The 25,191-nt window shown below is 66.8% G+C and overlaps 7 protein-coding genes across 7 annotated transcripts in view; 2 read left to right on the plus strand and 5 right to left on the minus strand.

The window, feature by feature from the left end:
- The window catches only part of EMIHUDRAFT_463239 (hypothetical protein), a gene marked incomplete at both ends in the record, with an annotated part of 3,874 nt that extends 1,156 nt beyond the window's left edge, over positions 1-2,718 (minus strand). Inside the window, 4 exons of the mRNA XM_005779459.1 lie at positions 57-1,095; positions 1,385-1,719; positions 1,841-2,116; positions 2,185-2,718. Of these exons, the coding sequence (XP_005779516.1) occupies positions 57-1,095; positions 1,385-1,719; positions 1,841-2,116; positions 2,185-2,718 (2,184 nt within the window). The remainder of the gene's footprint in view (positions 1-56; positions 1,096-1,384; positions 1,720-1,840; positions 2,117-2,184) is intronic.
- Positions 2,719-6,438: 3,720 nt separating this feature from the next.
- EMIHUDRAFT_463240 (hypothetical protein) lies at positions 6,439-7,373 on the minus strand (the record flags this gene model as incomplete). Its single annotated transcript, XM_005779460.1, has 2 exons — positions 6,439-6,900; positions 6,990-7,373. 2 exons carry the CDS (start codon positions 7,371-7,373, stop codon positions 6,646-6,648), a joined length of 639 nt encoding a protein of 212 aa, XP_005779517.1. The 3' UTR covers positions 6,439-6,645.
- A 1,410-nt stretch (positions 7,374-8,783) lies between these two features.
- Positions 8,784-13,095, minus strand: EMIHUDRAFT_100265 (hypothetical protein; the record flags this gene model as incomplete). The annotated part of the gene is made up of 3 exons (XM_005779461.1): positions 8,784-9,299; positions 10,968-11,039; positions 11,515-13,095. The coding sequence occupies 3 exons, from the start codon at positions 13,093-13,095 to the stop codon at positions 8,784-8,786; spliced, it is 2,169 nt and encodes a 722-aa protein (XP_005779518.1).
- A 3,068-nt stretch (positions 13,096-16,163) lies between these two features.
- EMIHUDRAFT_64389 (hypothetical protein) lies at positions 16,164-16,544 on the minus strand (the record flags this gene model as incomplete). The annotated part of the gene is made up of 1 exon (XM_005779462.1): positions 16,164-16,544. A coding segment is annotated over one exon (381 nt), but the record flags the coding sequence as incomplete, so codon positions are not given.
- Positions 16,545-16,993: 449 nt separating this feature from the next.
- On the plus strand, positions 16,994-18,199 carry EMIHUDRAFT_64463 (hypothetical protein; the record flags this gene model as incomplete). The annotated part of the gene is made up of 1 exon (XM_005779463.1): positions 16,994-18,199. A coding segment is annotated over one exon (1,206 nt), but the record flags the coding sequence as incomplete, so codon positions are not given.
- Positions 18,200-18,262: 63 nt separating this feature from the next.
- Positions 18,263-18,676, plus strand: EMIHUDRAFT_57282 (hypothetical protein; the record flags this gene model as incomplete). Its single annotated transcript, XM_005779464.1, has 1 exon — positions 18,263-18,676. A coding segment is annotated over one exon (414 nt), but the record flags the coding sequence as incomplete, so codon positions are not given.
- Positions 18,677-19,191: 515 nt separating this feature from the next.
- Positions 19,192-24,253, minus strand: EMIHUDRAFT_450146 (hypothetical protein; the record flags this gene model as incomplete). Its single annotated transcript, XM_005779465.1, has 13 exons — positions 19,192-19,659; positions 19,836-20,003; positions 20,533-20,775; positions 20,844-21,016; positions 21,187-21,565; positions 21,852-21,942; positions 22,019-22,128; positions 22,385-22,700; positions 22,778-23,044; positions 23,240-23,400; positions 23,487-23,561; positions 23,634-23,890; positions 24,247-24,253. 13 exons carry the CDS (start codon positions 24,251-24,253, stop codon positions 19,192-19,194), a joined length of 2,715 nt encoding a protein of 904 aa, XP_005779522.1.
- Between the last annotated feature and the right edge of the window lie 938 nt (positions 24,254-25,191).

Here is a 25,191-nt window from a genome sequence, read left to right on the forward strand (position 1 = left end):
TGGCTGCTCTTGAGCGAGCAGATTCGCCGCCGCCGCTCCATCGACCACAGCCGCACCGCGCCGCCGTCGGCAGAGATCAGCAGTCCCTCGCCGTCGTACCTGGCCGCGCGCACTCCCGGCGCAGTAGCGAAGCCACCGCCTCCGTCGGCGGCGGCGGCGGCGGCGGCGCCCGACTGCAGCAGAGCGAGGGGGGGCGGCGCCATCCACGGAGCGATGCGCGCCTCCGCCCTGCGGAGCACCGCGCGCACCGCAGCCGTGCTCAGGTCGGGCGGCGGCGCCTCGCCGAGAACGCGGCCGTGCTCTCGCGCCCACAAGGAGTGCGAGGCGCCCACCGCCGCGTGCAAGTCGCGGCACGTCGCCGCGAGGGCGCAGAGCTCGCGGCCGAGGCACCCGTCGAGCACCATCGGCCACAAGTCGAGCGGCAGCTCCGGCAAGGGAGTCGGCGCGCACGCGTCGCCCTCGACCGCCTCCGCCGAGTCGGCTGCCGCCCTCGGCGCGCCGGCGCCGCCGCCCTGGTCGAGCGGGGGCGCCGGCGGCATGCGCGGCGTGTCTGTCCTCCACTCGACGTGCCACAGAGCGGTGTGCGCTGCGGCGGCAGTGGCGGGGGAGGACGCGGGCGGCAGGAGCAGCGCCGTGACCAGGTGGAAGGGGGGACGCCCGGCCCTGCTGTCTGCGCCTCGGCCGCGGCCGTCGCATGGCGCCGCATCGGAGAGTGGGGAGAAGGCCGGAGAGCGGCCGCACAGCAGCGAGGTAGAGGGCGACGCCGAGCAAGGGTAGCTTGTCGGCGACGACCTCAAGCTGCTTTTGGACGGGAGGGATGAGTGGCGCAGCGCCGAGCCACTCCCCGGGGTGGAGGGGGTCCCCGGGATGGAGACGGGGCGCGTCGCAAGGCGGCTCGGCGCGCCCTCCTCGTGGTGCGCCTCCGCCTCCGCCTCCGCCTCCGCCTCCGCCTCCGCCTCCGCCTCCTCCCCCTCCTCCTCCGCCTCCGCCGCCTCCGCCGCCTCCCCCTTGGCCTCCGCCTGGAGCCCCTCTTCCGCCGCCTCTGTGGCGCGTCCCGACTGCAGCTGCAGGAAGAGCGAGAGGGGCGTGACGCACCTCGAGGACGGAGGCAGGCTGCCGTCAGAGGCGCGCTGCCGTCAGAGGCACGCTGCCGTCAGAGGCACGCTGCCGTCAGAGGCACGCTGCCGTCAGAGCACCGCGGGGACACGAGGGCACGCGACCACCAGGGCGAGGCCACGGAGCACAGCCGGAGGTGGTCGTCGTCTCTCGAGTGCTTGGTTGAGAGACCACGTGGCCAGATCACACAGGGATGTGGCGTCTCTCAGCACTGTCTGCAGTCTGCACAAGGGACAGTGCGGTCTCTCCGCCATCTAGCGTGCCGCACCGCACTGTCTGCACCCGCGCAGACCAGGCGGCCGCGCCGGAGCGGCGGGAGCGGCGGTCCTGCTGCGAGTCCCACTCGACGAGCAGGCCCGCCCGCACTGCGTCGTATGTCGGGTCCCACAGAAGCCGCGAGATCGCGCGCTCGGCCCGGCAGCGGCTGCCCTCCTCGCCTCCGCCTCCGCGCCGGCGGGGCGGCGCAGGAGCCGTCTCGAGGGCGAGGGGCGGCGGCGGGCTCGCCTCGGCCGCAAGCGGGGTGTGGAAGGGCGACACGGAGGGCGAGGCCGAGGCCGAGCCGCGGGGGCCGCAGCGAGCGCCGCCTCGGCTGCCCTGCGCCGCCTAAGGAAAGTTCCGAGAGGCGTCGTGCAAAAGGCGCCGGGCAAGCTGCGCCGCCGCTGCGTCCCGGCGCCGCCGGGGCGTCGAGGGAGCCGCTCCCCGCCGCGAAGCCAACGGTGCGCACCCCAGCGCCGCGCAGCTCGCCCGTGCTGAGCAGGGCGGACGGCGCCGCCCCGCGCCGCGACGACCTGCCCGACGGCGACGAAGACGCGGGCGCGCTCCAGCCGGCGTGCGACTGCACTCCGCTGCGCGGTTGCTCGCTGCGGTCGCTCCCGTCGGAGAGCGAGCCGCCCCCCAGCGAGACGACTCCCTCGCGGGGAGAGCTCCCCGCTCGTGGCAGGCCCTCCTCCCTGCGCCGGCTGCTCTGCAGCGCCTTCTTCTCGCGCCGCCGGCCTGCCGCCTGACGCAGGCGGGACGCGTGTGAGGAGCGCCCACGATGGTGGGCACGAGGGCCGCCAAAACTCGCACCGGAACGGGTATCGCGTCACTCGTGGCTGAGGAGCTCTGCACGCCCGCCGCCGCCGCCGCCGCCGCCTTGGCTTTGCCTTTGCCCTTTGCGCGGCCTCCCGACGGCAACTCCTCCCCGTCCGAAGAGTCACCGGCGCGCCGTGAGTTACGACGGCGGCGCCCGCCCGCGGTTCGACTGCTGTCTATCAGCAGCGTCTCGTCCGTCTCCGCAAAGAGGTCGAGTGGATCGAGGCCCTCCCCATCCCACTCGCAAGCGCTGCCGCGGCCGCGCCGCCGGCGACCGCGGCCCGCGCGGCCGTGCTGCGGCACGTTCTGGCGCACACTCGCCTCCTCGATTGAGGGCGCTTCCAAGTCGTCGATCTGAAAGATTGCTCCTTCACCGTCGGACGCATCGGACACAGCGCCTGGACTGCCGTCAAAGTACAGGCTTGCCGCCAGCTCGACGTTGCCGGCGGCTGCGAGCATGTGCCGCGCCGAGGAGGGCTCGAGACCAGTGAGCACGCAGAGCTCCGCGAGCGCCGCATCCTCGTCCATATATGCCACTAAGTCCGCGACCACGACGGCTCAAGCGGGGGGTGTGGTGATAAGTCCGCGGGCTTCGCTGCCACCGTGCCAAAAAAGAAAGTGCACTGAATGCGGCGCCCTGAGGATGGTGGCCCGGGTGGCCAAGCAGCGGGCGATACAAGTGACGCGCCACTGGCAAGCGGTGGGGATCCCTCTCGAGTCGCTCGGGATGGAGCGCTTCCCCACGCTAGCCGCCTGTCATGGGTGCGGCGGTAAATTCAACCCTTTTCCTGGCTCACAAGCTAAAGATGTTCACGGGCCCCCACAGGGAGGTCTCCCGTATGGGGAGCCCCGGGTACTCTTTAGCTGTACTCGTCTAGGCAGGGGTTGCGGTAAATTTCGCACACTGTTCCACGTCAAGCCGGAAGACGGACCTGCGGCTACGGGAGTGGCTGAAGAGGTGGTTAGCGCCATCCTGGAACGGATTTCGGAGCGGGTGGAAGGAGAGGCGGAGGAAGGGATGAGGACGCGCCTACGCCAAGCCATGCAGGGACAGGGAGTGTTTGTGTGCTTTTGTTGTGCAGCCCCTGTGGTCCGTGAGAAGAGGAGGCGAGAAGACGGATTGGCGGCGAGGGGGCGGCAGCCGCCACAGCAGGCGAGCGCACCCCGAGCCGGGGATGCACCTAGGGATCGGCCTTCCCCGACGCGGATCTTGCCACAAAGGACGCGAGGCAGCCCGGAGAGGTTCGTGCCGGCAGCAGACAGGGTGAGACAACGACGGGATGCGATCCGAGAAGCCGAGAGGGATCAAGAGGCCACGGTGGTGGGCGAGAAGGCGGTCCTGGCGGAACTTAGGGCGATCGGTCTGTCGGTCGCGGACAGCACCGGCGTGCTCAGGCCAGTACAGGCACGAGAGGTGCGGGGCTTGGCTAAACGACTGGTCGGCTCGACAGATCTTCTTGGACAGGTTTTCCGGTGGGAGGGGGAGGACTACCTCGTCAACGATATTGCACCAGGACCGACGTCGGCGGGGGGACAGGCGATGAAGGCGTACGCCTGCTGTGTGAAGAGGCGTGTGGCATCGGCGGGCCCACTGTCCGAACACAACTCGGCCTTTGATATCCGGGCGGTGCGGGACCGAATCGAGAAGGACCAGGCGAGGGGGGATGCGACGCGACTACTGGGCAGTCTACGGCCTGATGCGGAGAGGGGGGGGGGGGAGAGGCGGGGCCGTCGACGAATCCGGGCCCTGCCCCCCCCCCTCCCCGAGGGGAGACGAGAGCTAGGCCCCCCCTCACGAGCGGGGTGGACGGCCGACACGTGGAGCCACGGCTGGAATGGCCGCAGAGGCAGGGGGCACCCCCCGAGGCCCCGCCCCAGGAGGTGCGGCGGCCGGCGCCGCCGCCGGGCCCGCCCCCGCCACCACCACCTCCGCCCCCGCCGCTGGAGCGACCGCTGGGTCGAGGAGCCGCCCCTGAGGTTCCGCACCAGGCGGTGCGGCCGCCAGTGCCGCCATCGTTTCCGCCACCCACACTGCCATTTCCACCCCCGCCACTGGAACGGCTGCAGGGTCGTGGGGCCGCCCCAGCGGCTCCACACCGGGCGTTTGGGCCGCGAGGGCCGCCACCGTACCCGCCGCCCCTGCCACCGCCTCCACCCCCGCCGCCGGCGGGGCCGCCGCCGTGTGGACCCGCTCGGAATAACCTGGGGGGGCCGGGACCGCCCCGCCGGAAGCTGGTGTACCCGGGAGGAGGAGATGGGGGAGAGGAGTTACCGCGGTACGATAGCGGACCCGCCGGCGAACCGGAAAGCCGAGGCCGGAGGACCCGAGGGGGGGCTTGGGGTCAGTTGTCGGAGGAGGTGAGAGATGAGCTAACGCGGCCTCTGAGAGTGGAGTCGGGACGTACGGGCTCACCGAAGGAAGGCCAGCCGCAGTGGCAACCGGACCACCACGACCTTCGACAGGGAGGGCCACGCCTCCCCGAGCCTGGAGAGGAGCCGGCGGAGGGGGGGGGCGAGCCAGGGACGATAGAGAGGCCACGAGTGCGGGCACGACTCGCCGACCAGGGAGAGCGGGCTCGACCTCCCTGGGAGGGGTGGCGACACGATCTAAGGCCGCCGTCCTCGCCCGGGGAGACCCCGGCCGGGCCGTCGACGCTCTCGGAGGCTGCGGTACCAGTCGGAGGTGAAGCGGAGGCGAGAGACCTCGGCCAAAGAAGAGACATCAGAAACGGCTACAGCGACCGTCAGGCGACGCTCGGCTGGCGAATAAAAGAGCGAATCAGGGAGAACCGGAGCCCCGGGAAGTCGAGCAGTGGAACCCTGGGACGGGATGCTGAGTGAGGACCTGTGTACGTGCGTGGTGTACAGCGTCGTGTCTACTAGCTCCGTGTAGAGGGGGCGTTCTGAAATCGATTGAAGTTAAGGGGAAACCCGGTACACGGAACCAACCCTCGGAGACCAGTGTTTACTTTACGGCCCTTTCCCTGCGAACGCGCACCCCCGGGGCTAGGGCTCTCTAGCCCGTAACCCGATCCCGATCATCCGGCCCGCTGGGTGCGCTTCTGAGCTCCCCGGCCCTGGATGTGAGGTTAATAACTGCACTCCAAGTGCTCCAAGTGCCCTCGCCGTACTCTCCGCCCGCCAAGCGGGCATCCTCCGCCGACTCGTCCGGCTACGACACCGATGTACCGGACGAGGTGCAGCAAGAGGCTGTACGCAAGGTCTGCGGCGCGCTCGGCATGTGGGAGCAGTTCGAGGCGGCGATGGCGGCGGGCGAGCTGCTCGAGATGCTCGAGAGCTTGCCGCGAGGGGCGGTCGAGGCCTCCGTTCGGCTGATGCGCGGTTACAACCGCACGGGCGAGTGGCCAGAGCCCATTCTCACCAGCCCTGCCCCGCAGCGCGGCCGCTCGCCAAGCCCCGTCGATGAGTGGTCAGATGGTTAGTGCCCGAGAGCGAGGGGTCCGGGGGGGAGCACAAACATAGGACGCCCAGCATTGCCCTCGTGCCGCCGAGTGCATATCCTATGCGAGAGAGATCCCTGTGCCCTGTGCCCAGCCCTCTCCGCGCGGCGATGCGCCCTCCCCCCTCGCTTTTGCAAAATCCTGCAAAGGTGGGGACGTGTCTGTCCTCGACCCAGCCCTAGCTTGGGATGTCCGTTGTATTTATTTATTTATGTGCGAACCAGCGCCTATGACGCTCAAGAGTCAGGCGCGGAGCGCCGCCCGCGGAGCGCGCCCCGAAGAAAATTTTGAGGGTTGTGGAGGGCCTGATGCGATTTCTATTAAGGTTCTTCGGGCCCCTTTAGGGGGGCAAACCCTGCCCGGCCCCTAGGACCCCAGGTAAGGCCCAGGTGTGGCCTAGGGCATCAGAAGGGACCAAGAGGAGTCCAGTCTGAGCCATAGAGCCCATGTCTTTGCCCCCGAAGGTCGCGTTCAAATGCCCGGAACGGACGTCACAGTGGTGTCCGGCCGGCGCGATCACCGAGCTGTGACGCTCAGGGAAGCCCGATGAGGAGGTGCTGGTTTCTTTGGCCAGGGCTGGCCTTCCCCCCGGGCTTCACTGTGCCAAAAAAGAAAGTCCGGCGTGGAGGGGGGGTCCCCCCGGAGGGGGCTCTGGGGCATTGTTGGGTTGATCGCTCGTGCCGATCGATCTCGGGTCGATCTCGGGTCGATCTCGGGTCGATCTCGGGTCGATCTCGGGTCGATCTCGGGTCTGTCTCGGTTCGGTCTCGGTTCGATCTCGGGTCAATCTCGGGTCGGAATCCTCTAACAGTGCTCGCCTAACAACAAACTGCCCTCCTTTGCAGACCGCTGGGACATCCGTCCCACGCAAGACGGTCACGCGCAACCCACCAACCCTCCAGGGCCACACCACTCGCAAGACGGCATGCTCCAACCTCCATGCTGGCACTCAGAGTGGTGTGCGGAGCGAGAGGGCTTCGGGCGTGTGCGACACTTACGACTGCAGCTGGCGCGCCGCACGCGCCAGCTTCTCCCTCGCCTTCACATAGTCCGCGAACGACGAGGGCTTCGGGGAGAGCTCGGCGAGGTAGTCCTTGATGACGCAGCACTCGCTGTCATTCTCGACGCAGCCGCCCACACCGACATCCTCGGGGTCGCACTCGGCCGAGTCAAAGAACACCTCGAGCCACTGCTTTGCGAGGGCCTCGGTCTCGACGTACACGAGGAGGGGGAGGAAGTGCACTCCCACCTGCAGCAACGTGGCCGCCTGCTCAGACCTATGAGAGCTGCACTGTGCGCTAGATTTTCACTACGCCTCGAAGGCCTTCTAAAGCGGACCGGCTGCCAGCGGCACTCGCCGTCGTTGAGGTTGAAATCGCCGTACTGGAGCCGGGCGCTCACCACGGCGCTTGCGTAGTCGGCACAGAGCTCGCAATAGCTTGAGCTGTCGGTCAGGGGAAGCGATGCGAGAAACTCCTTGGCGCCCTTACCGAGCTTGAGCGTCACGCCGTCTGATGTGGAGAGAGGGGCCACGGACGCCGACGAGAAGCCCTTGGAGTTATGCACAGAGTCCGGAAAATAGGCGGCACCGCCACCCCCCGCGATCCGCACGAAGCACTTGAGGATGTTGCACAGCTGCTTGTCGCTTGGCTTGTTCGGATCTGCTTTTGGCGCCTTCGCAGTCGGAGCGCTTGGGGCCTTGCCTTTACGCTTTGGAGCCATTCGGTCAGCCTGAAGGTGGCACGCCTTCAAACCGAGCGGGGTGCCCCGACCACTGGTGTGTGAGCGCCGTAATTCGTCTATTTCTTCTCTCTCTCTCTCTCTCTCTCTCTCTCTCTCTCTCTCTCTCTCTCTCTCTCTCTCTCTACTCTACTCTACTCTACTCTCTCTCTCTCTCTCTCTCTCTCTCTCTCTCTCTCTCTCTCTCTCTCTCTGTGTGTGTGTGTGTGTGTGTGCCCAAAAAGAAAGCGCTCTCGAGTTGCGCCGAAAGGCGGGAGAAGCCGCGAGAGCAAGGGATCGGAAGGCGGGGGCGGCGTCGCAGGACGAGGCAGACGAGAACGACGCGACAGAGGAGGACGTCTGAACCACACGTGTCCCTCTCCATTCACACTCTCCCAGTCCTCCCTGGTTCTAGTGCCCGTCTTCTCCGCCCGTCGTGCGGAGTTGGTCGCACCCTCGTGCTTCTTCGTCCTTTAGACGTTTCACCTAGAGCAAGCAGGGCGGCACGCCCCCAAGCCCACTCGCCAGCCGGGTGGGGCTTGCACGGAGGAAACGACAGGAGGGAGAACGACGAGAGTGGGACGACCGCGAGGTGGCATGAAGGTTGCAGCGAGAATCGGCGAGGGACTGCGAAGGGAGATAGAAAGAGGCAGACGACCAAGGGTCAGGGTGGGCGACGGCTGGCACCACACTCCTCTCCTTAAAATCCCTGTGTGGTGGCGGCGTGCCGTCCTCCCATCCCTCCCTTGGCTTCTCTGTTTTCTTTTTCTTTGCGGCATCCTCTTCTCCAGGAGATGTCTGCGTTGTTTATTTATTTAATCTCCGAGGGCGGACCGACTGCACTCCAACGTCCAAAAGTAAGGTAAGGTAAGGTAGACTTCTCCACACACACGAGGTGGTGGGGCAAGGGGGGGCGACCCTCGCGTCTCCACGTCTAACGACAGGAGCCCCACGGCATTTAAAGTGCAAGGCCCGGTGCGCGTGGGTGAGCGGTGTGTGTGTGTGTGTGTGTGTGTGTGTGTGTGTGTGTGTGTGTGTGTGTGTGTGTGTGTGTGTGTGTGTGTGTGTGTGTGTGTGTGTGTGTGTGTGTGTGTGTGTGTGTGTGTGTGTGTGTGTGTGTGTGTCCAAAACTAAAGTGCTCCAAGTGCCGCAATTTTATGTGATCTGTGAGCAATTTCATGTGTAGTTTGAAAGCGCCACAGGTCGATCCCGCTAACGGCCTACGCTTCCCGGGCCACCCCACCAGGCCACGTTCCCCACCTGCCCTCCGAGCACGCCCCGCCGCCCGCCCCATCTCAGTGCATGATTCAAGCATGATGACCCTCCGGCGAGCGCGTCCTCGACGGAAGCTCCCAAGCTCCACCCAGACAATCCGCAGGATAGTGGCCTCGCGCTTCTTCTGAGCAGCTCACGCTATGAGCGCTGGGCCGCCTCCGCCGCCATCCTGGCGGCGGCTGCCCTGGCCCTCGCAGCGACGGCAGCAGCACGCCTCATCTTTGTGGCGGCTCTCGCCTCCTCAAACGCCGCCTGAGCCGCCACCAGCGCTACCTCGGCATCCGCCTCCGCCGCCTCGGCCGCCGCCTCGGCCTCCTCCTCCTCGTCCGCCTCCTCCTCCGCCTCGTCCGCCGCAGCGTCCAAGCGCGCCGCCTCGGCCACCTCTGCCGACGCCGCCGCCTGGCTCTCCGGCGTGATGCCGAGCCGCATCCTCTCCTCGGTGAGCGTCTCGAGAAGCAGGAGAAGCCTCGCCTCCTCGGCCTTCTTCGCCGCCTTGGCTGCGGCTGCCTCCGACGGCGCCTCGGCACCCTCCGCTGGCGCCTCGGACTCCTGCGACGGCCCCGCAGCCCCGCCCGCCCCGCCGCCCTTCTTCTTCTTCTTCTTGCCCTTCTTGCCCTTGGCGCGCGTCTCCGCCTCGACCTCCGCTAGCAGCTCCTCGGCGTGCCGCGCCGCCTCCTTCTCCTCCGCCGCCCTCTGCGCCGCCCTCTCCGCCGCTCCCGCGGCCCACGCCGCCTCCGCCGCCGCCTTCTCCGCCGCCTTCTCCGCCGCCGCATGCTCCTCGAGGGCGCGCACGCACTCGGCGTGGCCCTTGTGCTTGGCAAACTGCAGCGCGGTCCCGCCCGCCGTAGTGCACAGCGTCGTATCTGCGCCCGCCCGCAGCAGGCGGAGAAGGGCGGCGGACTGGCCGTGGAAAGCGGCCTGAATCAGTGCGGTGTTGCCTTTGTTGCACCGAAGGTCGATCGCCGCGCCGTGCCTGATCAGCGAGTCGACCACTTTCTCGTGGCCTTTGCCGGCGGCGCTCATCAGCGCGGTGCCGCCAAACTCGTATCCCTGGTCGACCACCGCGCCGTGCCGCAGCGCCAACTCGACCAGCTTCTCATGGCCGTTCAAGACGGCGAGACGCAGCGCGGTGATGCCCTTGCTGGTATGCAACGATACATCCGCCCCGCGCTGGAGCAGTGCCTCGGCCAGCCCCTCGTGGCCCTTCATCGTTGCGATCATCAGCAGCGTCACGCCGCTCGCACGAAAGCCGTCCGAAAAGACGTACTCGAACGTCGCGTTGACCCGCCCGCCGCCGTCGAGCCACGCCAGCGCCGCCTCCTCGCCTCGCCGAGCCGCTTGCACAACCTCCTCTGGCAACGCCCCGCTGCCCGGCTCGGCCTCCTCGCCGCCCTCGCCGCTCGAAGCAGAGGCCGCGGCTCTCGCACCCACCGCCGCGCCGGCGCCGCCTGCTTCGGCCGACGGCGCCTTGCTCCGGACCGCAGCCACCTCCCCGAGATACGTCCTGAACGCCTCAACGCACTCGGCGTGGCCCTTCTCCTTGGCCCACTGCAGCGCCGTCTTGCCGTCCTCGTCGCGCAACGCCATGTCTGCGCCCGCCCGCAGCAGTCGCAGCACTACGGAGGGGTGGTTGAAGTAGGCGGCGAGCATCAGCGCGGTGCAGCCGTTGCGGTCTTGCAGGTCGATCTCCGCGCCACGCCGCAGCAGCAGGTCGACCATCCGCTCTTGCCCTCCCTGCGCCGCCGCTGCCAGTGCCGGCCAGGCCGAATCTTGCGAGTCTATCTCCGCTCCGTGCTGCAGCAGCACGTCCACCACCCGCTCGTGGCCGTAGTAGGCGGCAGTGTTCAGCGCTGTGTTGGCGCGACCGTTCTGCAGGTTGATGTCTGCGCCACGCTTCAGGAGGAGCTCGACAATCTGTGCGTGCCCGGCCTTCGCGGAGAAGATGAGCAGGGTGCATGGAGTATGGCCGTACTGAGACTCAGCGTTGAAGAGCGTGTCCGCCTTCCCGCCTTCATTCAGCCACAGTCGCACCGGTCCCACGCAGCCGTCCGCAGCCGCCTTCAAGACGTTCTTTGGGAACCCATCACCCGGCCCGCTGCCGGCAGACGGCGGCGGCGGCGTGCGGAGCGCGGCCGTGGCGCGTGAGGGCGGGCCGGGCATGACAGGGTTTTTGCGACGTCTTGGCTGCGGCGGCAATGGCTCCTGTGATTTCTTTTTTCTGACTTCGCGCGCTGCGACGCGGGTGCCGCCAGCGTTCGCAACGAGGGCGAGAAGGACGAGGGTGCGGCCGGGAGATGCTCACGCTGTGGCCCGTTTGGACACCTCATTGTCAAGGATGTCAATGCCGCCGCGCCGGGCGATCGCGACAACTGAGAGAGAGATTTTTAGCAATACCTGTTTGACAACTGTGGACGCGCGGAGACGATTCTGAGTTCGCGCGTTCTCACGGCTGAGCCGAGTGGAGAGGCCGAGCGGTGTTTAGAGGCTGCGCGCCTCCGTTGCGCGTTGGCGTGGCCAATCACATGAGACATGTGAGGCCGCTTTTATATCGTTCAACACAGAAAAAAAAGACTTGCATAAAAAACTCCAACGCGTCCAACAACAGCCATGGCGCAGCACCTCGCGACCCCGACCACCGAGCGTGGGCGGTCCAGAACGCTCTGCCGAAGGTCGCTCGGGAAGGCCTCCCGCGTAGAGTACGTAAGTTGCATGTTGGGTGCGGCTAGGCCTGCTCAACGGCGCGGAAGGCCTCCTCGACGGCGGCGAAGGCCCCCTTCGCGTGTGGGTGCGAGCACTTGTCGGGGTGCAGGCGGCGGGCGAGCTGGAGGAAGCTGGCCCTGCACGCCTCGCGCGGCGCGTGCGGCGGCACCCCGAGGCGACGGTAGACGCACGTGCTGCTGAGCGCCCTCTCGATGATGGCGCCGATCGGTTGCTCCGTCGCGAGCGGGTCGAGCTCCGCTGCCGCCGGCGCACTTGTGCCTGGTCGCTGCGCCGCCTCGCGCCCCAGCTCGCGATCCCGCCGCTCGGCCGCCTCCCGCAGCAGGCGCTTCTGCTCCTCCGCCGCGTGCCGCTGCCGTGCGGCGAGCTCTTCCTGCGAGCGCCGCAGCCACTCCTTCTGCGCCTCCTTCTGCGCCTCCCTCCGCGCCTTCTCCGCCTCCTTCTGCGCCTGCTTCTTGGCCGCTGCCGCTGCTCTCTTCTCCGCGGCGGCCACTGCCTTGTCCTCGGCGTCCTCCTCTCTCTTCCGCTTCGCCTCCTCTCGTCCGTCGGCTGCCGCCGCCGCCGCCGCCGACGCCTCTGCTCCGAGGTGGCGAGCGATAAGCAGCGCCGCCTCCTCCGCCGTCGCAGCCATGCCGAGGTGCGCATGGCCGAACACAGCCTGAAAGCGGCTGCCGTGCTTCGACACGCCCGTGAAGCCCGTCTGCGACTGCGACGACGGAATCAGCGTCAGGCCCTCGTCCGCTGCCAGCTGCTTCGCCTCGGCCGCCGTCATCGGCTCTGCCTCCGCCGCCGCCGCCGCCGCCGCTGACGCCTCCGCCCCGACGTGGCGCGCGTACAACAGCGCCGCCTCCTCCGCGGTCGCAGCCATGCCGAGGTACTCTTCACTTTGGTGCGACCCGAACACAGCCGCAAAGCGCCCACCCCGCTTCGACACGCCCTTGAAGCCGGTCTGCGACTGCGATGACCGCACCAGCGCCAGGCCCTCGTCCGCCGCCAGCTGCTCCGCCTCAGCCGCCGTCATCGGCTCAGCTGCCGCCGCCGCCGCCGCCGCCGCCGCCGCCGCCGCCGCCGCCGCCGCCGCCGCCGCCGCCGCCGCCGCCGCCAACGACGCCTCCGCCCCCAGGTGGCGCGCGACCATCCTTGACGCCGTCGCTGGTTGTGCCTCTCTACTCCCTTCTACGGCTGCATTCGACATCTCGACCGCCTGGCGTCCCGCGTACTCGTCCTCCGCTGCATCGGTCGCAGTCGATGCCTCCGCGCCAAGATGGCGCGCGTACAGCAGCGCACCCTCCTGCGCCGTCGCGGCGTAACCGAGGTACTGCGTTCTACCATCACGCTCGCGCGTCACCTTAAAGCCTCTCCCCTTCGGCCTTGCGTACACGCCTTGGAACCCGGTGCTGGAGCGCGACGAGCGCACCAGTGTCAAGCCCTCTGCCGTCGCTGCCTGCTCCGCCTCCGCCGGCGTCATAGACTCGGCCGCCGCCGCTGCCGCCGCTGCCGCCGCTGCTGCGGACGCCTCCGTTCCCAGCTCGCGCGCGTAAAGCAGCGCTCCCTCCTCCGCCGTCGCGGTGCAGCCAATATGCTGCTTTCTCCCATCAACCTTGCGGCTCACCGCAAAGCCGTTGCCTTTCGAGTGTGCGCACACGCCTTCGAACCCGCTTCTGGAGCGCGACGAGCGCACCAGTGTCAAGCCCTCTGCCGTCGCTGCCTGCTCCGCCTCCGCCGGCGTCATGGACCAACTCGGCGTTCGCGATTTCTTTGTTAGGCGGGCCGCCGCAAAGAAAAATGGAGGTTGCGCAGCGACAGGAGCGAGTTCGCGCTGCGCTAGGCTCAGACGGCGAGTTCGCGCTGCGCTAGGCTCAGTACGGCGAGCGACAATTAGTCGTGGACATCATCGGGCGGCGCGACCATCAGGATCAGCGCCTCCTCCGCAGGCTCCGCCGCTAGGGTGCCCACAGGGCCCAAAAAAGAAAGGAAAAAAGAAATGGGCCACCCTCGATCGCAGCACTTCGTGTTGCTGTTGGCCAAGTCGAGAAATTGAGTGTGTGTGTGTGACTAGGAGGGTGGGACGCTGGGGATTCTCAAAGGTATACCCTTGCAATGGCCGGATCCAGCCTTGAAAGTACGAGATCGCGCGCGCTTCGCGCGCTGCACCGCCTGTTCTCCGCGGCTGAGTGACGACGCGTGCCGTGTGCCAGCAGAGTTGGGGGGAGGGGGGGGTGGTCATAACAAACACGGTACAGGATCGAGCGAGGTGCACGCTGCTGAAGCAGTATCGTCCCCCCTCTCCATCGTCTCACTGGGAAACGTCGGCGGCGATGGCGGTGCGGTTCGTAAGAAAGAGCCACACACAGGACAGACACTGACATAGAGAAGATGACGACACCAAAAGTACCATGAGCGATCGCCAACTCGCTGGTCTCTCCGCAAGGCCTCCCGACCGCGCCGAATCATCGACGCGGGCTCTCTCGGCTACGGGACCGGCCCCAGCTTGGCTTCTCGCCGCCAGCAGTTGCAAAGATCAACCGCCTTGCGCGCAAGGCTCAACGCTCGGGCGTTGACCGCACCGCGTACCCTCCCCACTCCCGCCTCTCATTTGTGTCACACCACGCGGAACGCATCTCCATCGCTTCGGTGAAGGGGGTGAACCGTGCCATCCTCGATCGCCGTGCAAAGCTCGCTTCCGAGCTCTCACGCCGCGCGTAGGGCCCTTAGGGGTCTAGAGAACACAACCCCCTCTCTCTTTTCTCCCAGTAAGCTAAAAGTACACATACAGGTGAAAGCGGTTTACCAGATTACCACACACATTATCAAGTCGCGGTTCCCTGCCCTCTCCCGCCACGCGCTCCGTCCGAGCCCTCTCCCCTCTTGCACAAGAGGAATTTTGACAATTAATCAGATGGTGAGGGAAAGGCACAATCAGAACGATGGGCTTGCCCATCCCGGAGTGGTTCGATCCCACACTAACCCGAGACGGTGACGGGAAGCGTCTCTGCGGTCTCAGGCCCAGTGAGGTAGTGCGCGGGCTAACCCGGATCCTGCTGAACAAGCTCTTCTTGTAGCTCGATCGGTCACACCGCGTCACCGCCATCGCCGTCGGGGAGAGGGGGGACGACACTGCTTCGGCAGCGTGCACCTCGATCCTGTACCGTGTTTGTTATGACCCCCCCAAATGAACACTCCAGTGAGGGAGGGCGAGACGATCGAGGGGTCCCGTACCACGCGGAATCGACCCTATCCCGTGCTCAAGTGCTCAAGTCGCGGGGCTTTAGGAAGACTGACTGGACGATTGAAGAGAGAAGATCGATTGTCGAGTCTGTCTTTTATGCGAATGCGTCGTGATCGTCCATGACCATGTGAGAGTCGTCCTGCTGAGACCTGAGTGTTGTTGTGTTGACTGTTGTCTGTTGACAAAAGTCAAAACTCATACACTCCGAAAAAATTGTATTTAAAACGGCGTGGGGGAGAAAAGCCGCAAACGGCTTCTGAAAAGCTAGCTCGTAGCTGCCCCCACGCAAGCGTTTATGGCGGATATCATTCAAAATTCTTCCCTACGAAGATAAATATGACCTTTCATGAAAGCACAGCGGACGTCCCCTTTGCCTTCCACAATATCCAAAGCTTGACATCCTGTATGTACTGTAAGCCTACTTTAAGACACACGCGCGACGGCGTCGGTGGCGGAATCACTTCCTCCCCATTCGGCGCTTGAGCGCGTCGAGCTCGTCCTCCACGGAGCCGCGGCGTGAAGCCTCTCGCTCCGCCGCCCTGCCCCGGGCTGAAGAGCCTCCGCGATCCGAGGCACGCCGGCCAGCGCTTCGGTACGCCCCGCCGCTGCCGCCGCTGCCGCCGCTCGCGGCAGGACTGCTCGCGCCATCGCTATCGCTGGCACCGCCGCCGCCGGCTGCCTTCGATCGAAGCTGCTGCAGGCGCGCGGAGAGCTTGGTGCGCCGCTCCTTCGCGCGGCTGAGCAGCGCGCGCGCGGAGGCAAGCCGGTCCCGGCGCGCCGCCGCCTCCCGCCGCAGCTCGCGCTCGTACGACCGCTCGATGGCGGCGCCTCCCGCACCCGCGCCGCGAGCAGAGAGCGAGGCGAGCTGCGCGAGCGACGGAGGAGAGGTAGGGGGGGGGGTCGAGGGCAGGGGCGCGCGCCGAGCGAGGAACGCGGCCGCATCGCGAGGGTTGGTGTTTGGTGGTGTTTGGTGGTGTTTGGTGGCTGGTGGCTGGTGGTTGGTGTCGGTGTTTTGGTGTGGAGGTGAGGGTGAGGTCGCGCAGAGTGTGTGCACCTCGGCTTCGGTGCGGCCGAGCTCCGCCTGGAGCGCCGCGCACCGCTCCTCGAGCCGCGCGACGACAAACTGGGCCGAGTCGAGCTCGGCGGAGAGGGCGGCGGTGTCGGTCGAGGAGAGGAGCTCGGCAAGCCCCTCGGGCTCCATCGGCGCGAGCTCCTCCAGCAAGCTCACCTGCCGACCGCGCGTGGTGAGGGCGCACAACAGCTCCAAGGGAGCGGTGGCGGCGCGAGCGAGGGAGCGGGGCGGTGCGCGCCCATCCGCCAGCGCCGCCGCCAAAGGCCTTTGCCGTCGCCGACACGAGGTCGCCGAGCAGCGCGCCGAAGCTGTCCCCGCCCGTGTCGTACCGCGCCTCCTCCGCTCGCCTCCGCGCCTCCCACTCGTCGCTGCGGCCCGCGCTCGCCGCGCTCGGCCTCGCGCCGCGCCGCCCGCCGCCGCCCCGGTCCCAGCCCGTGGTCGCACCCGGCCGAGACGACGCGCCGCTCGCCCAGCCGCCGCCCGACGCGCGGCGCTTCCGGTCGTACTTTGCACGCTGCTCCGGATCGGAGAGGACGGTGTAGGCTTCGGCAATGCGTGCAAAGGCCTCCTGCGCATCGGCTGCCTTGTTGACGTCTGGGTGGTTCCGCAGCGCCGCACGCCGATACGCGCGCTTCACCTCGGCCGCCGACGCGGTCGCATCGATGCCCAACGATGCATACAAGTCACCACTGCTAGTTGATCCGGCGACCGCACAGCGTGGGTGGGCAGCGCAGGCGCGCGGAGGGAGGCCCGTGCGCGCCTGCGGCCACACTACCAAAGCCTTGATCGGCGAAATCAGCACAAGGCTCACCACCAGGCTCAGCAGCGGGGCTCGCGGAGCTCGGGCTGTGACGGCAACAGCTTGACCCCGCTGCGGCATCGCCCTTTCTTGGCGGCCGTGACAAGCGATACACAACCGTGTGGGTTCCGAGCCCCAGGTCGTTTGGGAGCGATGTGGCGGCGGTGAGTTTGTTACGTCTATTTCTTCTTTACCAAGAATTTTTTCCTTTTCGATGAGTTTGAACTTCGCGCCACGCAACAGCGCAACACGCAACCTCGTCGTCGTTGCAGCCGATGCGTGCACTCCGGGTTCCGCTCGTCGTGACGTGGCTCCTGGCCTCTCCTCGCAGGGCCACCGCCGTCAAGTGCAGCGACGTTGATTCGCAGGGGCACCTCACCATCCCCAGCTCCGAGACGAGCATACGTGACTATGCCCTCCGCGGCTGCCGGGCGCTCGTGTCGGTCGAAGTCGCCGAGGGCGTTGTGCGCATTGGCACCCAGGCCTTTGCGGGGTGCTCGTCGCTCAGATCCATACGACTGCCGCGATCCATGACGAGCGTGGGCGACGTCGCCTTCCGGGACTGCTACTCTCTTGCCTCTGCCACGCTCCCCGACTCCATCACCCACCTTGGCCACGCCGCCTTTTACGGCTGCTCATCCCTCGCAGCCCTTGCTCTTCCCCGCGGCATTGCAGTCCTCGGTGATCGACTTCTCGAGGGCTGCACATCACTCACCTCCCTCGACATCCCACGCAGCGTCGTCACCATCGGTGATAACGCCTTTTACGGCGCCACGGCTCTAGCCTCCCTCTCGCTCCCCGGCTCGGTCGCGAGCATCGGGGCGCACGCCTTCTACGGGTGCACGAGCCTGACGGCAGTCGAGGTGCCCAAATCTGTCCAGCACGTCGGCGAGGGCGCCTGGTGGGGCTGTACCTCCCTCCGCTCGGTCGCCCTTCCCGCCTCACTCTCGGCTATCCCCGCCTCTGCGTTCAAGTCTTGCACGTCGCTCGAGTCCATCGCGCTCCCCGCATCAGTGACGCGCATCGCGGACCAGGCTTTCAACGGGTGCTCTTCTTTGACAGCCTTCTCGGCGCCCACCGTCAAGAGCCTCGGAGACGCCGCCTTCTTCGGCTGCAGCTCCCTCCGTGAGATTGAGTTGCCGGATGCGCTTGAGAGCATCGGCGACGCCGCCTTTAGCGGCTGTACGGCACTCGAACACGTCCGTATCCCGGCGTCTGTGGGGAGTATCGGTGAGCTCGTCTTCAGCGGGTGCAGCAGTCTCGCCATGGTCGAGCTGCCCGACTCCCTCACCGCCATTGGCTTGGGCGCCTTTATGGGCTGCGCGGCGCTCCCGTCCATAGACATCCCTGGCAAGGTGACCGAAATCGGTGACTTTGCGCTCAAGGGGTGCACGGCCCTGGCGGACGTCGCCCTGCCGCCATCGCTCACTCGCATCGGCGACTATGCCTTCCAGTACTGCGCCTCGCTCGCAGCAATCGCCCTCCCGCCCTCTCTGTCGGCCCTCGGCAGCGGCGCCTTCCGGGAGTGCTCCTCGCTACGCAGCGTCGACATCCCGCCCTTGGTTACGGCCCTCGAGCAGCAGGTCTTCTACGGCTGCTCGTCGCTCGCCTCCGTACTCCTCCCACCGACTGTCACCGCCATCGGCAACAGCGCCTTTCGAGACTGCATCTCTCTTCAGTCGCTCGCCGTGCCCGACTCGGTCGCAAGCATTGGCGACAGCGCCTTCAAGCAGTGCGCGGCGCTGCGAAGCGTCGTGCTCCCCCACCACAGCAACTTCACGAACATTGCAAGCAGCACCTTCTCCGGTTGCTCTTCCCTCGAGTCCATCTCCATTCCCAGCTCAGTCACGACCCTCGGCACGGCCTCCTTCGCCGCCTGCTCGTCGCTGCGTGCAATCGACATCCCCGACTCGGTCACCGCCATCGGCGAGCTCTCCTTCTTTGCGTGCACGTCGCTGCTCTCCATTCGTCTCCCAGCTGTGAGCAGCCTCAGCGACCAGCTCCTTCAGCGCTGCACGACGCTCGAGTCGATCGTCCTGCCAGGCTCGCTGACGAGCATTGGCAACGGCGCCCTTCGCGGCTGCACGGCCCTCCGGTCCGTGGCAATCCCCGCCTCGGTGACGAGCATTGGCGCCAAGGCGTTCAGCGACTGCTCGTCGCTCTCGTCGCTCTCCCTACCTGGTTCCGTCTCCTCCATCGGAGCTAAGGCTTTTGCCAGGACGGGTCTGCGGTGCGTCGAGGTCGTCTCGCGCAGCACTGGCCGCTGGGAGGGCGCGCCGCTGCTGCCAGGCTCCAAGGCGCAGGCGGGCGTGTGCGGGGACCAGCAGCGGGCGGAGATCCGCCGCTTCGGCACCAATCGGCGTGGCGCGGCGGGGCACAGGGGACGCGGCGCTGCACGTTCCCGGGCGGGCTTGGTTGCGCCTTTGGGTTTGGCCGGCGCCAGGTTGGACTTGGAGCAGAGACAGAGCCACGGCCAGAGGCGGACGGGGAGTGGCGGTTCCAAGCGCGAGACTTTTAAACAAATGCCGTGAAATGCCGAGGAGGCATTTCTCTCGTTGAACGAACACGCACTCCCCTCCTCCGTTGGCGCGCATTCTCTCCCACACGCAGCCCCCCCCCCACCCCCCCACCCCCCCGCGCCTCAAGTGTGGCGCCTCGGCCCCGCGGCTCTCCACGAGAGGCGACGCGCGATCTCCCGTGAGTACAATAATCTAGTCGCGCGGACCGTTCACGGGTCGAGCCCGAGGGATTCTGCCGTGATTGGCTGCCTGACTGGCTGCCCGAGCGAGACGATCGGCTGCCCGGAAAAGACGACAAGGTTAAAGACCCCCTTGCCCTGGCGGAGCATCTCGACCACCTGGAAGTTGTTCAGCCCCGAGATCCCGTTGACCGAGAGCACCACGTCACCCGGGACGAGGCCAGAGCTCTCGGCGAGCCCCCCGGGCTTCACCGTCTTGATGATGGGCTGGACAGACCCCTCGACGTTGAAGAAGGACTTGTCGAACGCGTCGTCGGTGCGGTGGAAGATGAAGCCCATCTTCGACTCGACCGAGTCCTTGATGAACTTCACCTCGCGCAGCGCCGGCATCTGGCCGCGCTTCATCGTGTCGAGGTGCGCCGTCGGCGACAGCACGTTGCTCAGCTTGGGCCCCACCGTTGCTTGCGCCTCGTACTGGGCCTTCATCGAGTGGTAGAACTGCGGCGCCGCGGTCCAGAGGCGTCACTGAGTGTCACTGAGTAGGGCTGCGCGGACGCTCAGGGGTGTGAGGAGAGGTCGCTGCGGGCGAGAGGGAGGGTTCTGCAGTTTGGAGGGCGCGGCGCTTCGGCCCACGCCTGCTGGTAGTGGTGGTCGAGCGGGTGCTGGTTGAGGACCATGCCGGTGACTCCGTGGTAGTAGTAGACGCCGCCCTTTGGGTCGAGCCGCTGCTCCCAGCCCTGCGGCTCGGGCGCCTGCAGCGCCTCGTCGGCGATCCACAGCAGGTGCGCGTCCTCCTTGATGTCCATGCCGATGTACTCGGCGTAGCCGAGGATGTCGCTCACCTGCCGCCGAGACGCAGATGCGAGGTCACCGAGAGGGAACCCCCCCCCCCTTCTGGCTGCCGAGGCGCACCTCGCAGTGGAAGTTGTACTGCGCCCACACGTCGTCCTCCTTCTTCTTCTTCTCGGCCGCCTTCCTCGCCTCCTCCGCCCGCGCCTCCGCCTTTGCCTCGTCGGCCGCCTTCTTCTTGAAGAGCGAGAAGCGCTTCTTCTCGCTCTCCTTCTCGGCCGCGGCTTTCTTCTCCTGCTCGGCCTGCTCGGCCTCCTCCTTCTTGCTCTTGGCCGTCTTCCGCTCGAAGGACATCTTGCGCGCGCGCTGGTACCGCGCCTGCCGCACCTTCGCCGCCGCCTCCTCCTCCTTCGCGGCGGCCGCCGCCGCCGCCGCCTCCTCGCGCTTCTTCCTCAAGGCGGCCTCAGCTGCCCTCTTCGCCTCCTGCTGCTTCTTGTAGTCGCCGCCCGCCTTCGCGTCGCGCTTCGCCAACAGCCTTCTCCTCGCGAGGTACCCGCGCGCCAGGACCTGCATCGAGATCACCTTGGACGCGATGTACTCCATCCGCCGCTGCTCGAGCCGGTCGAGCACGCCCACGCCGAGGAAGACCTTGGTCTTGCCGACGCGGTAGTCCGTCTCGGGCACCTCGGCGCCCTTGAGCAGCGCGCGCACGCCCTCGGCCCCCGCCTTGCCGATGGCCGCCTTGGGCACGACTTGCTCGAAGCGCGAGAGGAGCTCGGCGAAGGGGAGGATGTCGGGGAAGCCCTTGCGCGTCGCCTGCACCGCCTGCACCACGCCCGAGGTGTAGAGCTGCCTATGGGCGACGGCTCCACCAGGGCTCGGGGAAGCGCAACTTTCACCGCCTGCACCACGCCCGAGGTGCGGAGCTGCCGCTGCATCACGTCCTCGTCCCAGGACATCGCCTTCTTGTCCATGTTTGGCTTGACGCAGCGGATGAAGTGCGTCTTCGTCGCGCTGAGCGTCTTGACGAGCTCGTTGAGCGAGACGCGGAACGAGTCGATCACGCCTAAAAGAGATCACTCGATTATGTTATTCATTGAGTAAATACATCATTGAGAACGAGTCGATCACGCCTAAAAGAGGTCAGGCGACGCACGTGCACAGACCGAGCGAGCGGTGCGGAGACGCGTCGATCCGTCGCGCCGACGAACTTTGCCGACTTGAATCGGCGCGCACCGGCGCCCTTCTTCTCCTCGAAGAGGGTCTTGACGAAGTCGTCGTCGGAGAAGCGCATGAGCACGACCAGGTCCTGCGGGAGCGGGTCCTTGTTCTTCTCGAGGAAGCCGGCCGACTGGTAGGTCACCTTGCCCGGGAAGTGCGAGAGGGTGAAGGCGGTGCGGTCGAGCTTCACCTCGGCGAAGCACGGGTGTCTGGCGTGCGCGAGCTTGATCTTTTGCGCGAAGGAGGCGTCCGTGCCGTTTGGGAAGAAGCACTCCTCGGCGAGCAGCGAGAGGATGCCGGTGGCCGGCTTGTCGATGAGCTCGAGCAGGGGGGTGTTGTCCTCGAACGTGATGTCGGCGACGTCGATGCCCTCCTTCTGGTACTCGGCGATCACCTACGAGAGAGGCGCCGCCGCGCAAGCCCTCTCCACCAGGCCAGCGGCCTCGCCTCTGCCGGTGGGGGCGTGCGGCGCGTGTGATGCCCCGGTTGTGTGTGTGCTCTCCGCGAGTGCGTGTGTGTGTGCCCCGCCGTCCGTGCCAGCTAGGTGTCCAGCTAGGTGTCCCACTGGCTGACACTGGCGGGCTGTTGGCGTGTACTCGTCTCCCCGCCCCGAGGTTGGCGTGTGTTGGGATCGTAGGATCGCAGCGCTGGTCTATATCTCCCCATATCTCCCCGGTCACCGACTCGAAGACAGCCTCCGTAAACATGTGCTGCATCCGCTCATTGGCAAAGTTGATGCAGAGCTGCTCGAGCGAGTTTGTCGGGAAGCACCTGGTGTACACGCGCGGTGTGTGAAGCGACGCTCTGCTCGCATGTCGCTCGAGCGCGCTGCTGTCTCGGCGAGCACTCGAAGCCGAAGATGTCGACGGCGCCGATGAAGTAGCGGCCTCCCTCGCCGGAGATGAGCGACGAGTTGATCATCTCGACGACCCAGTCGAAGAGCTTCGAGTAGAGCGCCTGCGCCGTTGTGCCCGGGGGGTCGCGGCTGGCGGGGCGCGTGTGGGATGCCGCTGCGGGCGTGGGTGCGGAGGAGGCGCTGCCTGTGGCGGAGAGGGTAGACGAGAGTGATGTCTCCAGGAGAGCGGCAGCGCCGTGGCGGCAGAGGGGGCGAGGGCGGCAGAGAGGGACGAGGGGGGCAGAGGGGGGCAGAGGGGGCAGAGGGGGGCAGAGGGGGGCAGAGGGGGCGGCGCGCCTTTGTGAGGGCGCTCTTGACGTCGGAGGCGTAGGCGATCGAGTTTGGAGACTTGATCCACTCGCCTCCGGCGTTGATGTTTTGGATGCAGATTGCGTTCTCGAGCTCCGTTGGCTGGATGGAGAGGAGGCGGGCGATGACGGCGGTGGTGGAGGGGTCGGCGATCTTTGCGTCCGCGACGGTCGAGTCGCCGACCGCCCCCTTGCCCGCGAAGTCGAGGTTGCCGAGGTAGAGGACCGCCATGATGACCTTCCACACCGACAGCTGGCAGCCGGCGAGCGAGGGGATGACGGCGAAGGCGGCAGAGAGCTCGGCGAAGTCGCAGGGCAGCTCGGACCTGCTCGCGGGGGGAGAGGTGTGAGGCCGCGCGCCCCTCCGCGGCGGACGCCGCCTCCGGCGCCGCGGCGGTCGCGCCAGTCCACGTCAGACGCCTTTCTGAGGTTGAGCAGCTTGAAGGCCTCGACGGCGTCCGACCCCTTGGGCAGCTGGAGCTCGGCCCGCTGGGAGGGGGAGAGGCCCTTTGCGACGGTGTAGAAGACGTGGTAGTTCTGCTCGTTCGCCAGCTGCGACGTGATGCGCGACTTTTCGAGGAGGTACGTCTTCATGAAGGCGCCCTGCATCCGGCCGGTCGGCGAGAACTGGAGCGTGAGGAACTTGCCGAAGCGCGACGAGTTGTTGTTCCTGTCGGGGGGGAGGGAGGGGGTGCAGGGGGGCGGTCGGCGGCGTGGCACGGGCAGCGCGGCCGGGGGCGGAGGAGCCGACACACGCCGCATGAGCTTCCGCGCAGCATGGTGCACCTCGCCACACCTCTCTCGCTCCGCCCCTCGCGGCGTGCGGCGTCGGCCGCGTGTGTCTGGGGGCGTGCCGCGGCCTCACCAGATCGTCTTTGCGCAGCCAAAGCTCTCCATGATGGGGTTCGTCTTGAGGACGCGCGTATGCAGGTCCGAGCCCGAGCAGCTCACCTCGGCGAGGTACTCGAGGAGGATCTTTGCGGTCTCCGTCTTGCCGGCGCCCGACTCGCCGGAGATGATGACCGACTGCGGCGCGGGGCACGCGGTGAGGCCCCCCTCCCTTCGAGGGCCGGCCGTGTGCGCGATGGCGCGGTGGCTCCGCGCTCGCTCACCTGGCTCGTCGACGTTCGCAGCATGCCCGAGTGCGCCGAGGAGGCGACGGCGTACACGTGCGGCGGCAGCTCCACCTGCAGCGGCATCAGAGGGAGTCAGAGCGCGTCCGGCCCTACAGACCTGCGGCTGGGGCAGCCACCGCGCACCTGCGGCGCCAGCGACGCCTTGTAGGCCTGCAGCGTCTCCTCCGTGTACAGCGGCAGCTTCTTGTAGGGGTTCACGGCGAGCACGATGCGGCCGCTTCGCGTGTAGATGTTGCCAGCCCTGTAGCGCTTCTCGACGTTTTGCAAGAGAGCCTTGTCGGTGATGCTCTTGAGCCTCGTGAGTTCGCTCTCCGTGTCCCTTGGCCCCCAGTCTTTGTGCGCCATCTTGGCCCACAAAAAGAGAACCGCTTGAACAGCGCCTGCGCCGTTGGTGCCAGGGGTTGGCGGGGCACGTGTGGGTGACGCAGCGAGCGTGCGGAGGTGCGTGCGGCGCAGAGGGGGTAGTGGAGCGATGCCCCGGCTGAGGTGGCGAGGCGGCCGGTGGAGAGGGTTGAAGCACTTCACTGATGATGTGCTCAAAAGTCAGCCGATGACAGAACTCGGCGTTCGCTCGAGGATAAAAGAATTCGCCCTCGCGTCTATCTAGTTATTTAGTATGAGTAGGACTCCTAACTCACAGACTACTCTCTCAGACTCTGTGCCAGCCCACGGTGTGGCGTGCGTGGGCCTGCCCCTGGTCCCTGCCCGACTTTATTTACTCAAGAGAGAGAGACACCAACCATTTGAGCGCTACGGCTCCCGCCTAGGGGTTTGTCGTGATGCGTCGACCCCCAGCAGGAGACGGCATATTTTTGCATGTTTGGGATGGAGACCCGCACTCTCGGCGTCATCCTCAAAGACAACTCGGCGTTCGCTTGAGACGCTGTTCTCGAGGTTCTCGAGGGACGCCTTTCAGAAGAAGGTGCAACAGCAGGAGTCGCAGGTCACTGACAGGTTCACGCACAACGAAGACCCCAACCTGGCGCGGGATGCGCAGGAGCCTGCCGCGGTGGGAGAGACGGAGGAGGTTGAAGAGGTTGATGCTCCCGCGGGCGAGGAGAATGTCTGATCACGGTCCACCAGATCCGGCCGGCCCGCGCGCTGCCACGGGGGGCCCTAGCAGCTGCCGCCGTCTCTCGGCGGCGAGGTTTAGACTACGGGCGACGTACGGGTCTCAGCCCACGCGACCCACACCCGTTAGCTACGGGCGGGCGCTGAATCGTACACGCGTGAAAGGGCGCAGGTGATGCATGCCTCTGTTACTGCTTTTGTTCTTGACTAGCGAGATGTTGGGATATGTTGTACAAGTCTGACTCTGTGTCTCACACGTGTCCTTTGCTAAGTAATACTACGTTGCTTACTTCTCTCGGGCCCGGAAGGATTTTTTAGCATTCTTTCATTGCGGGAATAGTTAGAGGCTGCGCAGGCCGTCCCGTTTGCTGTGTTTGAAACGCCTGTTGCGCTGCGCGCGCGCTGCCGGGGCTCTGTCTCACTCACGTGCCGCAATATGTGTCACACACGGCGGCTTCTGCCACCTCTCGATTGGTTCCACTTTCTACGCACACCCACCGGGGAAGGGGCGCGTGGGAGCGGGGGCGGGGGCGGGGGCGGGGGTGGGGGCGGGGGCGCGCAGCGCGGGGCGCGCGCGCGCAACAGAGGGTAGGGTGGGGAAGACGGCGAG

Source organism: Emiliania huxleyi (assembly GCF_000372725.1).
Source record: "Emiliania huxleyi CCMP1516 unplaced genomic scaffold EMIHUscaffold_23, whole genome shotgun sequence".
Taxonomy (NCBI): domain Eukaryota; phylum Haptophyta; order Isochrysidales; family Noelaerhabdaceae; genus Emiliania; species Emiliania huxleyi.